Source organism: Diabrotica virgifera, chromosome 3 (assembly GCF_917563875.1).
Source record: "Diabrotica virgifera virgifera chromosome 3, PGI_DIABVI_V3a".
NCBI classification, from domain to species: domain Eukaryota; kingdom Metazoa; phylum Arthropoda; class Insecta; order Coleoptera; family Chrysomelidae; genus Diabrotica; species Diabrotica virgifera.
Genome location: NC_065445.1, coordinates 167,596,771 through 167,610,292, shown reverse-complemented (window position 1 = coordinate 167,610,292; position 13,522 = coordinate 167,596,771). Strand labels below are relative to the sequence as shown.

Here is a 13,522-nt window from a genome sequence, read left to right as displayed (position 1 = left end):
TTAGTTTTCTTTATTCTTTCAAAAAATAAATTAAAATTAAGAGATTTTTTAACTCGACGGTAAGTGAATTACTTACCGTCGAGTTGGAGTACTTACCGTCGAGTTGGATTACTTACCGTCGAGTTGCTAGTAAATGTCACCTACTGACGTAAAATCTGTCACGGTAAACAGTCAAAAATGATCAATCGTGCAAAAAGGGAGATTACGCAATTTGCATTTTTTTTTAATTTTGCAATTTGCACTTTGTTATGTTTTATTTATATTGACGATTTGTGTAATTCTAGTAAATTGTATTTGTTATTGTTCTTATTTATGATTCTTGTAAGCTTTGTCTAGAAAATTGTTAAATATTTCATGACAATAAAGCATATTTCTATTCTATTCTACCTAATATTTATGAATTGTCAATTTGAATGAGTCAAATAAAATTTAATTATTAAAAGAATTTTTTTCACCAAGCAAAATAAAACAACATTTGTTTAAATTAATAATGTTTTGTATTTTGATATCGAATTCCGAAAGGAAGTCAAAAGGTCGAAATAAACCTATTTCAATAGTTGTCGATTATTTCCCAAATAAACTATTACAAACAACCATATCAGTCTTATACACGAAAAAGATATTTAGCTACATCACAAAAAAACCATCATTTCATCATATCGGGGCGTAAAATCCAGGCTTTATTTAAAAAAAAGTATCAACATCGTCTACGTCATAATAATCCCATGTAGATTATTATTTCATATATTATTTCGTATATAAGCAGAATAATTTGCCTATTTGCCCTACTGTATATTATATTTTGTTTATTGTGAAGGTTAGTTAAAATCTGAAGATGAGGGTTGCGTCTACAATAGCGGTAAGTTTGTTCGTTTAATGTCTGATAAAATAAATATCAAAATAATAACATTTATTCAATGCTGCATTCTTTCTTTTTATTAAATTTATCTATTTAGTCTTCTTCTTTAAGTGCCTAATCAAAGGTTGGATATCATCATCAATATCTTTACTATATCTACCGCTGCGCGGCTCTGAAAAGTTCTATTGAACTGAATTTAAACCATTCCTTTATATTTTTCAACCATTACAACTTCCTTTCTCACATACTCTTTCTTGGACTTATTTTTCCCTGTATTACCAATTTTAGCATTGCATATGGCTCTCCCCTCATTACGTGTCCTAGATAATGTACATTTCCTATTGTGTTTCTCGTAATACTTCCGTATTCTTTCTCCTCTGTGTCCATACTATTCAAAGCATCCTTCTGTAACACAACGATTTAAATGAATGTAGCTTGTCGATGTGTCCTTGTTTCAGTCCAGCTTTTAAGTCCATATTGTAGTATCGAAAACACCTAATATAAATATCTCAGCAGAACTCTTACTAGGTTCTAATCTAAGGGCTTTATGAAGAGAATTTGTCAAACGCATTTCTTGCTGTTTCTATTCCGGTCTTTATTTCTGTTGTTTGGTCATTATTTTCTGAAATCCAGGTTTCTAGATATTTGTATTTTTTATACTTTCATTGGTACATCTCCCAAATTTATAAAAAAAGAATAATTTATCTACTTACAAGGTACTCTTCATTTTAAGTTTATTGCTAAATTACTATTCAACGAATAATTACTTAAAATCGTGTCAGTGTCTATAATTTTTTTATTTTGAAGATTACTTCAAAATGAGGGGTCCGTCTGCAATATAATCTTGGATCCCACGTACCAAAAAAAAGTTTATAATAGCAAACTGAAAATTTGTTAATAGCTTAACGGTGGTTAGTCGGACAAATTTTGATGCATGGGAACACTGGGACAGGGAAAGTTTTAATTGTGGAACGTGTCATCCTGACAAGTTTATGATTGTGAAAACTACCAGATTGTTTTTAAGTTTATTCAATAGCAAGTTTTATATAATATAATATGAAAAAATGTTTGCCCGAAAAATATGTTGGGTATTTTAATAAGTCCGACACATAGAATAGGTTAAATGGCAGGAATTATGTTGGTGATAAATAGCAGTTTGATTTTTGCATAAGAGTTTGACGAAAGGGTAACAAATCAATTAGAAATTATGTCCAACAAAATACATAAGACGTTTTCGTAGCCTAACGTTGGAATCCTGTAACTTGTTCCACAATTAAAACCTCCTTTTTTCCAGTGTTACCGTACATTAAAGTTTGTCCGACTAGACACAGTTAAGCTATTAACAAATTTTTAGCTTGCTATTAATAAACTTTTTTTGGTACGCAGGATTAAGGCCTATTATAGAAATTAAATGAAACAAGTTATGGTGTTTTTCTTCAAGTTTACATTAATATAAATCTTCAAATATTATTTCTACGCGTATATCTAGTACCTATAAGATAAATATTTATTAAATTCCTTTGCTTACATTCACTTTTTTTGCTTCGAAATCACTTTTTTTAGTAATATGTTATTTTAATAAGAAATATACTGTTTTATTTTTTGTAAAATGATTACTTTAAGCGTAAAATGCAAATATATTATTTAAAATGCCCCAAAACGCCCGTTTTAGCATTTTTCGGTGTTATTTTTCAATAGGTTGGACATCGAGTTAAAAAAATATGAGATAAATAATTAACTTTCGTCTTAAAATAACCCAAATTATCAAATAAGTTTTTTTGAAGCCAAAAAAGAATTGTTGTTATAATCTCTTTAAAAATTGTTATAAATGAATAATTAATGAATAGGTTGACATGGAAAATCTTCGGTAAACTTGTGGATATGAAACTACCTTTTTTTACTAAAACAGTTATTAATCTGTGAATCAAAAACAAAGTATCTTTGGTTTCATGAGTCGTAGAAACTTCTTTTTTTTAAGATGTATTTTTTCATATCCTTTCTCATGGTGTATTTTGCTTTCTTTTTGTGGGGGTTAAAACGGCGCAGATAATAATTTAATTGTTTTCAAGGTGAAAAATGGTAATTCATTCTGCATAAATTATTTACTATGAATGAAAAAGTTTTTTTAAAAATATGAAAGCTTGAGACTCTACGAAGAGAATGAGGTCAAAAAATCCCTTATAAGTAGGTATTAACAAAACAACTGTACAGCCATTTGAAAATGAGCTTTTTTCTCTAAAACTACTCTAACGATCGGGCCCTTCTTCTGCACGTATCGTATAGTAACTACATTATATATAAACTTATATTGTGAAAGGTGTTATCAATATTTTTATTGTTTATTTTAATAATTCGACGCTGTCACGCCAAACGGCATAAACGACATTAACCTGATTTTTCAGGAAACACAAAAAACTGATTATTTTTATTTTTACCAATTCTGCTTATCTGCAAACTGACTCAAAAAAATTGGTGATTTTTTTTTCAAATTTTAACATTTTGTAAACATTAATGTGGCTGAAAATACTATGTGAAATAAATTAAAAACTAGAAAATGGCGCTTGTGTCCAATCAATATATAACATTGGTGAATATGCCAAACTTACCTCTGGCGTTTGCGTCGATCGCATTGTTGTAAGGTTAACCGAAATGGCGCTTAAAAAGGATATATGCCATTAATGAAAAAAAAACGAAAATTAAAAATTGTCGTTTATGCCAACAAGAAAAATTATGAAATTACGAAGATTTTTGATTGGTTTTATTTTTTATTAATCAAAAATACATTCTAAGTTAAAAACAAAACTCTAAATTCTTTAAACATGTTTTTGGTGCTAGGATGAAATACTTAAAAATAAATAATATTCAAATAGAAGAGCTATACAAAAATTGGTATAAAAATAAAACTCAAAAAACACTTTCAAAGAACAACTTAAAACCTAAGAAAACACAAAAATCAGAGGTACATAAAAATAGTTATTTTTTAATTTCTAAAACAAATAAAAAATAATTATTCACAAAAATAACATAAGATTTACTTCTTTTATATAGTTCAAAATAAAAGTTAGTAAAAAAAACAGAAAAATAACAGAAAAATATTTAACAACTTTTAACTTTTAAACAATTTAAAAAAAATTCACTCCGTTTCATCTTCTACATCTGTTTCATCCAGTTGATCTGGAACTATGTTGTTCATTTTTAGAGATAAATATTCTGCATGATACTCTGGTTTAATAATCAATTCTGTTGCTAAGTTGAAACATGATGTGAGATCGTGACTAAATATTTATTCTTCTGCTGCAACGTCTGGTGGTTCCTCAAAGATGATAATGTTATTGCTAAAAGCTTCTGCAATGTTGGCATTATAAATGTCATAAACCTCTAAGGGGAATATAGGGGAATTATTGCCAGTCTGTATATCATTTTGTGCTACTTCGGTATATGACTTATTTTCATTTAGTAAGACCATTATTTTTTACTTCTGCTAAAATACTATGGCATAAACGCCAAAAATCGATCGCCATTTTTAGCTATATAAAATTGATTTGAACTAGGTATATGCTGTAGTACAAAAATAATTGTTCATCACACTAGTACAAAGTTATAATAAAACATTTTAAAATAAACTTTTTATTTGCGCAATTTTTAAAAAAGAAACCTGCATAAGAATACCATTGAGGAATGGCGCTTGTGTCAACCACGATGTAAATATTTGGTTTTGACATAAACGCCTCATAGTTTTTAAAGAAATTCAAGGTGTTTACGCTTCAAAAATCAATACAAATTGAAAATATTGCAGAGGTAAGTAATATCATATTACTTATCCATAAAAATTGTAAAAATACATACCTTTACTATTATTACTGCACCGAACTGTACACAATGAAAATCTTATGGGCACTGCGGTTGTGTCAATTATTGTTCACGTCGACCTTCACGTGCGTGACTAGACTGGCGTTTATAAAAACTTTAAACCAATATTACACCTATTTCACTTTGTTTTCGGTTATGCCGCGGTGACTGTCTGGTGCGGAAATTAAAGTCCTATTTTTTCGTGCATCTACCTCAAAACTGGCCATTTTGGCGTTTATGCCGTTTTGCCTTGGCAGCGTCGAATTATAAACAGGTTAAAAAAATGAATGCTACTTTACAGTTTGATTTGCAATAACCTTTTTGTTTATAAATATTTTTGTAATTAGAAAATCTCTTTTAGAAAAATGTTAAAATAATTTTAAGAAAGTCGTGTGTTGGACATTGCTGAGTTTTTTCACAATATTAAAATGAATATTAGTCCATTAAAATGTTACATTTAGGTTGCCTTTCTTAGAGGAGTCAATTTTATTTTTTTTAATGTGTAGGGGGTTCAGTAGAAGCCTAAGTTCAAGATTTTGGGGTCGCCACCCTTGTTCCCCGGCCGCCATATTGGAAAAAGGGGTGCAAAGGGCTTTGCGCTGTATCTCCTAAACTAGCAATACTACAGAAAATTTCATTTAAACATAAAATGTAGCAAATTAAATTTTCTACAATTTTATATCTATTACTTTTTATCGTCAAGTGACCAACAAAGTTATACACAAAAATATGAGAAAATTTTGTAAGAAGTTTCCTTTTGGAGGTTACAAATTTTTTTCCGTTCATTTCACAATAAAATAACATCATAGAGATTTTCACTATAAAGTTGTTTAATTTTATTTATTGTCTAGGTTTTACAGCGCTCCAATCTTGACCAGATTCTCAAATTCTCATAGGAATACAATAAAAAAATACTTTTCTCCCCGAAAATAGTGCGTTCCTTAAAGGTATAGGTAGAAGGCATAATGTAGAGCAAAAATGTCTTATAAAATTTTTTTCTAAATTGATCCGTTTGACAAAAAAACGAAAATACATTTTGATATGCAAATTGAAATCTGGCAACAGCGCGCAAATAAAAAATCTAAAGATTAAAAAAGTAGGTTTGTAGGTCAGTTGCATCCCGTAGGTAAAGTAATGTAAATATCAACCAAACCCATATCCATTATTTTGCAGATAGGTACCAACGATGTCAATCCCAAAAATCACACCTCAAAGTAAATAAACAAGGGGTTACTAGGTTAAATTTTCACAGTCACAGCAAGTTCTTCTAGGCTACGTTGCCATGTCATTCAAATTTATGTAAATAAAAATTCACTTCTATGGAGAACAATGTATTTTTTTTTCTTGGAAACGGTTAACTTTAGAAAAAAATGTTATAGGACTTTTTTGTTCTAAATTGTGCATTACGACCGCGAAAATCAAATTTAAGGTGAATGGTCAATTTTGGTCTATTTTTATGTTTTCGAGGTCGCTGAATCCGAATATGAAGTTTATTTTTATCTAGATTTGGTGGAACATGTTCAAAAATCAAATTTTATACAAAAATGCCGAAAATCAGTTTTGATGATTTTTCAAATTTACCTCGCTGTATCCTTGGTCGCTGTAAATATTTCCTTTTGAAAATTTTACTGTGTCATCTTTGAAGTATGTAAATAACAATGGAATTTGTCCAAAATGTTTAAACACATTAAAAAAGGAGTTGTTAGTTTTTAAACATTTTGTCATTATATTTCGTTAGTTTCATGTTTACTTAAAAAAGTTGAGGGACAAATTTTTTAGTTTATAATTTTAACCAACACAACAATAAAATATAATTCATGAAGAAGTTTTTGGAAAAATTTTAAGTCAAAATATACAATAGGAAAAAAGTTATGTTACTTCATAGACAAGCGGCACATCCCAAAAAACGCTTGTATCTCGATCACAGTGTGGTGAAAGGCTAATTTTGATCATACTTTATGATTTTGATATTAAAAATTGCTGAACCGGCAAACAACTTCTTGGGCCTTTTCTATATACCTATGCTTAGGGTTATAAGTTTTATAGTGGGGAGAAAGGTCAAAAACAGATTAATAATAGAATAGGAATGTTAAAATCATAATAAATTCGATAAATAAAAAATATGTATAGATAGAAAAGTAAGCCTAACTTTTTTTTTATTGTATCCCTATGAGCATTCGAGAATCTGGTCAAGTTTGGAGCGCTGTTAAACCTATATAAATAAATAGAATTAAACAACTTTATAGTGAAAATTTTTCGCTGAAAAACACTCTACAAAATTGCTATTATGTTATTTTATTTTAAAATGAACTGAAAAAAACTTATAACCTCCAAAAGGAAACTTGTTAAATTTTTTTTGCATATTTTTGTTTATATCTTTTTTGTTGGAAACTTGACAATAAAAAGTAATGGACACAAAATTGTAGATAATTTAATTTGCTACACTTTCTGTTTAATTAGATTTTCCGTAGGGTTGGTAGTTTACGAGATATAGCGCAAAACCCCTTTGCACCCCATTTCCAAGATGGCGGCCGGGGGACAAGGGTGGCGACCACTTGAACTTAAGCTTCTACTGATCCCCCCTACACATTAAAGAAATAAAATTGACTCCTCTAACAAATGCAAGGTATGGCTTAAAAAATGTAACATTTTAATGGAGTATAATATAAAAAGTTGCTAAAATTTTAATAAAAACCATGGCGCAGTAGGAATTTCAATATCCACGCCTTTTATATTGATTTCTCCAAGAGTTTGCCGTTGATAAATAGCGGCCAGTAATTTTTAGATTGTTAAATGCTTCGTTTTTTTTTGTGGTATAATAAACTACTTTTATTAGCACAGTCCCAAAGGTCGCTCAGTTGCAATTAGATAACACAATTAATTGTAGTACCAAGCATTTAGAAAAGCCTGTCGGGTAAGATTCTGCGAACTCAGAGTACATAATAAAGTATATGCAATACATATAGGGTACATGGGCCAAAGAAAAGAGTACATTTGGCAGTAGTTATTAGATTTTAAGGAAATGCCTAAACAGGTCGATTTTTATTTTTGAATTACAATTTTTTGGCCTATACTTCACACTAGTGACGTCATCCATCCGAGTGTGATGACGTAATCGATTATTTTTTAAATAGGAATAGGGTCGCGTGGTACCTCATTTGAAAGGGTATTTAATTATCTATTCAGTAGTATAATACATACATAATCGAAAACCTCTTATACCCGTAGATGTCGAGGTGTACACGCTTTCTTAAATCTTGTCTACAAATTTACCCCACTCTTTTCTGTATCTAGCTAGTTCCTTCGCCTCACTACATATCTTCCCTCTTTCTTCGAGAATCTCATTGATGCTTTTGTTCCATGTTTTTCTTGGTCGTCCTCTATGATTTTTCCCTATTGTTCTCGCCTCCCATATCTTGTTTACCTGCCTAGTTTCGTTCATTCTGATCATGTGTCCCCACCATTTCAGTTTCTGTTCTTGTGCTTTTACCTTTAGTGATTTCGTTCCTAGTTCTCGTCTAATGTCTATGTTTCTTCTTCTATCTGTTCTTCTAACTCTCAGCACTTTCCTCAAGTATTTCATTTCACTTGCTTGCAGTTAAATTGTTTGTCTTTCGTCAAGTACCCAGTTTTCTGCCTCGTAGATTAATACAGGTTGATACACTGTTTTGTATCCGATCATTTTAGTTTTTGTAGTTATATCTTTTGTGTTTAAGAAGTTTTTGTTTAGTGTATGATATAATCTAGTTGCTGAGTTTATTCTGGCGCCAATCTCGTCTTCTTGTGTCCCTTTGTTATTCAAACTTATCCCTAAGTACTTGAATACTTCTATCTGTTCGATTATATTTCCTTCAACGTTGATGATTATTTTTGTGTTGTTTTTTGTTACTACCATTACTTTAGTTTTCTCGGTGTTTACTCTTAAGTTGTATGGTTTTAATTCTTCTGTCCACATTGTCATGTTTTCTTGAAGGTCTTTTCCTGTTTTTACTTTAAGCACTATATCATCTGCAAATACACACTTTGACTACTTGCATATTTCTGTATCCTGCAATATATTTTTTTGTTTTTGGCCAGCAAGCTTTTATTACTTCGTCCATCACGCTTATAAACAATAATGGACGCAATACACCACCCTGTCTGACTCAATCGTTATTTTTGAAGTTCTGTTTCTTGTTCTTACTTGGTTATTGGTATTTTCATACATACTACATACCACCTTTAACAGTTTTTCATCTACATTCTTGTTTTCTAGGCTCTTCCAGATTCCTGCCCTGTCCACCATATCAAACGCCTTTTTCATATCTAAGAATGCTAAATGGATTTCTTCATTTTTGACTAGAGCTTTTTCAATTATTTGTTGCAAAGTAAAATTGTGGTCTTGTACACTGTGCGCTGGTCTAAATCCACTTTGTGCATCTGCTAGTCTAGGTTCTATCATCTTACGTAATTTACTTTCTATTATTATTTCGTATATTTTTAGTCCTGCGCATAATAGAGATATTCCTCTATAATTTTCACAAACCGTAGTATCTCCTTTCTTATGTATTGGCAAAATTGTTGCAATATTCCACTCCGATGGAATCTTTTTAGTTTTCCAGGCTATATTTAGTATTTCCAGCAATTAATACGATGTCTCAAAAAATGTAATTTTTGAAAACTTCGTAGTTTTACAGAATTCCCACCACTTTAATACGGTATTACTCAAGTTTGAATAAATCTAATACAATTTCTTTGCTATTTTTTTAAAGCTTGGGATGTAGTCTTAAAGAGAAACTAAATTATTTTAGTTTAAAAATGAAATAAAAAATTTATTTTTGAGAAAACTAAGAAAGATAACAAAAATGTAATACAAAAACCGAAAATTACCAGCTGAAAAAATGTATATACAGAGTGATCAAAAGTTTTTTCTGTAAAACTTACCTAAAATACATTTATTAATAAGCTTCAACAATAATAAATGTTCAACAAAAAATTTTTTTTTTAGCTCTTATACAGTATGTCTGAGTAACTTGGAACCTATTGATAACTTTTTTAATATTAGTTTTACGAAAAAAAGTATGTATGTATACACCGTTCTTAGGCGTCAACGCCCTTCGGTAGGGATCTATGGAGGAGTATCACCAAGCCGGAAGCCCTTATCCCTTCCCGTACCGCTCCTCCATAGGCCGATCAGACGCCAGTTTATTCCAGACCAAGCCGTAGACTCTATTGAGTTTTATACTACGGCGTTGGCCTTTTTATAAATTTCATGACCTAGCTGAGGCTCGAACCAGCGACCGCAAATCGCAAATCCACTAAACTTGTCGATCGACTGAGCCCCAGCTAACTGGACCGTCAAGACCGACCGAAAAAAGTTATTCTTTATAAAATACTCTGCATCGTATATAACATAAGATACAATCATCAAGTATCAAATTTTGTTAATTTTGTACGAGGTATGTAAAAAAATATGAATTTCACTCAAGAGTAAAGTACCTTTATATTTCACAAAATCGAAAATTTTTATAAAGAAAAGTTGTTTGGAATTAAAAACTATGTTCCAATATGTAATTATATCCTTCTAATCGAAAATTTATTTTTTTTTAATATTCTTTCCAATACATTTTAATTTTTAATATTATTGTGAAAACTATTTGTTTATCTTTTTTTCAGAATGAAATTCCATATTTGATTGATTGGATTCTACTTGTTTTTCATTTAAATATCCGCCATTTTGGATCCGCCATTTTCAAATTTAAATTTTTCATCTTTAATTCAGATTCAACAACCTGTTAAAAATAAAGACAATAAATGTTTTAGAAAAATGTTCTTTTTTAGGTTCTTTTAAGAAAATCCGCATTTTGGATCTGCCATTTTGAATTTGCAAATTGTAATGTCAGATTCGGGTTCAGCGTAATCAAAACTTAAATAAAAATATTTTTTATCAAAATAAAATGTTGGATTCACCCATATTCTTAACATTATTTATACAAAATAATTGTTATTGTTTAAACAATTAATAAACAATTAGCGGCGAAATTTGTGAGTAGAACTTTTTACTTTAACATATTTATAAACTAACAAAAAAGTTTTAGAAAAATATAACCTTGTTTGATTTTTTCCGAAACATTGTATCTTTTCGTTCTAATTGCACTCCCCTATATTGAATTATTGAATTCATTCCATTTATCGTCTAAATTCATCTTGTGTTCCTCCCTGTTACAGTTTTGTATTATTTTCTTTTCCGTTTCTTCCACATATCTTATCCTTATTTGTGGATCTCGCAGCTTAAAACCTCTTTATTCGTTCTGTTGTGACACCTCCTCTGTCTCCACCCTTATTATTTAGCATTGGATACATTCTAATTCTAGTTTATACTAGGTAATGGTCAGTGCCTGCCTCAAAACTTATTTTGACTCTTACATCTCTAATTTGTTTCTTACAATACCTATGTGTTATCATAGTCTATTATTGAGCGTTCGTTTCGTGTGGGTACTTCTCTTGATATTTTGTCGATCCACTTGTGCTCGAAAAATGTATTGTTTATAGTCAAATCGTTATCGATGCAGAACTGTAGTAGTTTCTTTCCATTGGTATTTAGTGCATTTTCCCCATGTATACCTATTGCTCCCTGCCATTTTTTATGATCTTTTCCCACTCTGGCGTTATAATTTTCCAGCATTATCAACATTCCTTCATAATCGTCAATTGTCTCTTTTAGTTGTGTCCAAAACTGATTCTTTGCTTCGGCTTTATCATCTTCTTCTGGTGCATATATTATTATTACAATCGTAGCTGTATTTTCTGTACTTATATCTATTGTTACTTTTAGAATTCTCTCGTTTATACATTCCAAGTTTTTCAACTTCTCTACGTTATTTTTGCGAATAAGGCATGCTACTCCTGATTGGGCCCTTTTATTTTCATCTACTAATGCATATATTAACAAATTACCGTCTCCGATCCATTGCATGCCCCGGCCTTTTTTCTTCGTCTCCGTAATAGTTACTGCTGTAAACTTTTGGTTTGTACATTGTTCTAGAATCTCCATTTCCTTGCCATTTATTCCTCTGACATTCCAGGTGCATTCCATTCTGCATTCCGTTTTTTTGGGGTTTGCATTTTATATTTTATTCATTTTTGATACTTCTTCGTTGTCATTATCCATTGCCGGGTCGTTATCCTGAGTATCCGTCCTTTGTTCTCTTTTCAGTTTGTTGGATTTGTGTTTTTCGTTCTATTGACATTTCGTTCATAGTTTCTTGGCGGTATCTCTAGTTCCCTTTTTAATTTGTTTCACCTCCATTCTCCTTGATTTACTAAGACCTTGTTATATCCAACTTTGACGTCTTTTCCTTTCTCTTTTTCGTGTTTTGCAAAATTACTTAGATGTATCTGTTTTTTTTCTCTTCTTTGGTCAAATCACCATTGATGAATATTCTTTCTCCTATTTTTTAATTTGTATTTTTTGTCATGATCGCGTGTTTTTCTTCTTCACTTCCTAGTTCTATTAAGCATGTATTCTCGCCTATTTTTTTAACTGTTGTGGGCATAATATTAATTTGAAGCTGTTTGTTAAAAAATCCTTTTATTTCTTCTTTTAGAATAAGTATTATAAACATTTATATAATTATTTATACAGGATGTCTAAAACATTTCTTTAATTAAATTATTTAACAAAAAAAATAAAAATGATATGTCATTTATTTAATTCAAAATAGATTTTACTGTTGCCCGAAAACAGAAAAACGTGTTTATTTCACAAATAAACATTCGTTTTTGATTAAATTCAATGTTCAAGCCAGCTCCCGCCAACCACCTGCTGCTTGAAAGTTTGAACATTTAATTTACCATTTGAACAGCAATAAATGTATTTTCAAATACATTTTTTTTGTCAAATAATTTAATTTATTTTTTTTTTTTGACACCTTGTATAGATAATTATGTAAATGGTTATTTTACTGAATAGAAAACTAAATAATTTTTCAAATTAGCTAGCACGAGCCCTATTTTCATTTAAAAAAAATCATCGATTACGTCATCATGCTCAGATGGATGACGTCACTAGTATGAAATATATGCCAAAAAATTGGAATTTAAAAATAAAAATCGACCTGTTTCGGCATTTCCTTAAAATCCAATAACTACTGCCAAATATCGAGGTGGACTCTTTTCTTTGCCCCACCCTGTATACATAGAACAAAACAATATAGGTTATACACCTATATAGTAATATCTCCATAAAGTGGTAGTTAAACATTTGTTTTTTGTTCTAGACACTCCTCTGCGTCGTCCTTTTGATAATCCAAACTATATCTGCAGCACCTGCACCCGTACCTGGGGGAGGCGGTGGCGGTGGAGGCAGCGGCGGTGGCGGCGGTGGCGGTGGCGTTGGAGGAGGCGGCGGTGGCGGTGGGGGTAAAGGTGGCGGTGGAGGCGGTGGCGGTGGGGGTGTCTGTGGCGGTGGCGGAGGCGGTGGCGGTGGCGGTGGCCGCTAACTTATAATTAAAATACCTAATTTTACATGTGGACTCTATAAATTTGTATATTTTATTTATTTTTATTGTATATTAAAATGTTTTTGTAATTTTAAGGCATTTATTTCTATTTATTTGATATTGTTGTTAATACTCTAAGAATTATGGTATGTGATAAATTAAAAAATATTGTATTAACCCGGGAGCAGTCGCGCTCACTTCTGTAACGTAAGTAGTCGCGCGTAGAGAAAAAATTTCACAATATAGATTTAAATATGAATTTAAATCAAATTTCTATTTTATAATATTTTTATTTACTCGTTTTGTTAAAAATATATATGTCTAACAATTTTAA

General features: G+C 30.7%; 1 protein-coding gene across 1 annotated transcript; it reads left to right on the top strand.

Annotated features, from left to right (window-relative positions):
- The first annotated feature begins 568 nt into the window (after positions 1 to 568).
- LOC126881381 (uncharacterized) lies at positions 569 to 13,283 on the top strand. Its single transcript, XM_050645621.1, has 2 exons — positions 569 to 859; positions 12,967 to 13,283. Exons 1-2 carry the CDS (start codon positions 836 to 838, stop codon positions 13,186 to 13,188), a joined length of 246 nt encoding a protein of 81 aa, XP_050501578.1. The 5' UTR covers positions 569 to 835; the 3' UTR covers positions 13,189 to 13,283.
- The last annotated feature ends 239 nt before the right edge of the window (positions 13,284 to 13,522 follow it).

Excerpts from the sequence above, each read along its gene's own strand:
- LOC126881381 (XM_050645621.1), top strand. The coding sequence starts at position 836 with ATGAGGGTTGCGTCTACAATAGCG. Across the intron at positions 860-12,966 it reads GGGTTGCGTCTACAATAGCG|ACACTCCTCTGCGTCGTCCT; the intron begins GTAAGTTTGTTC and ends TTTTTGTTCTAG.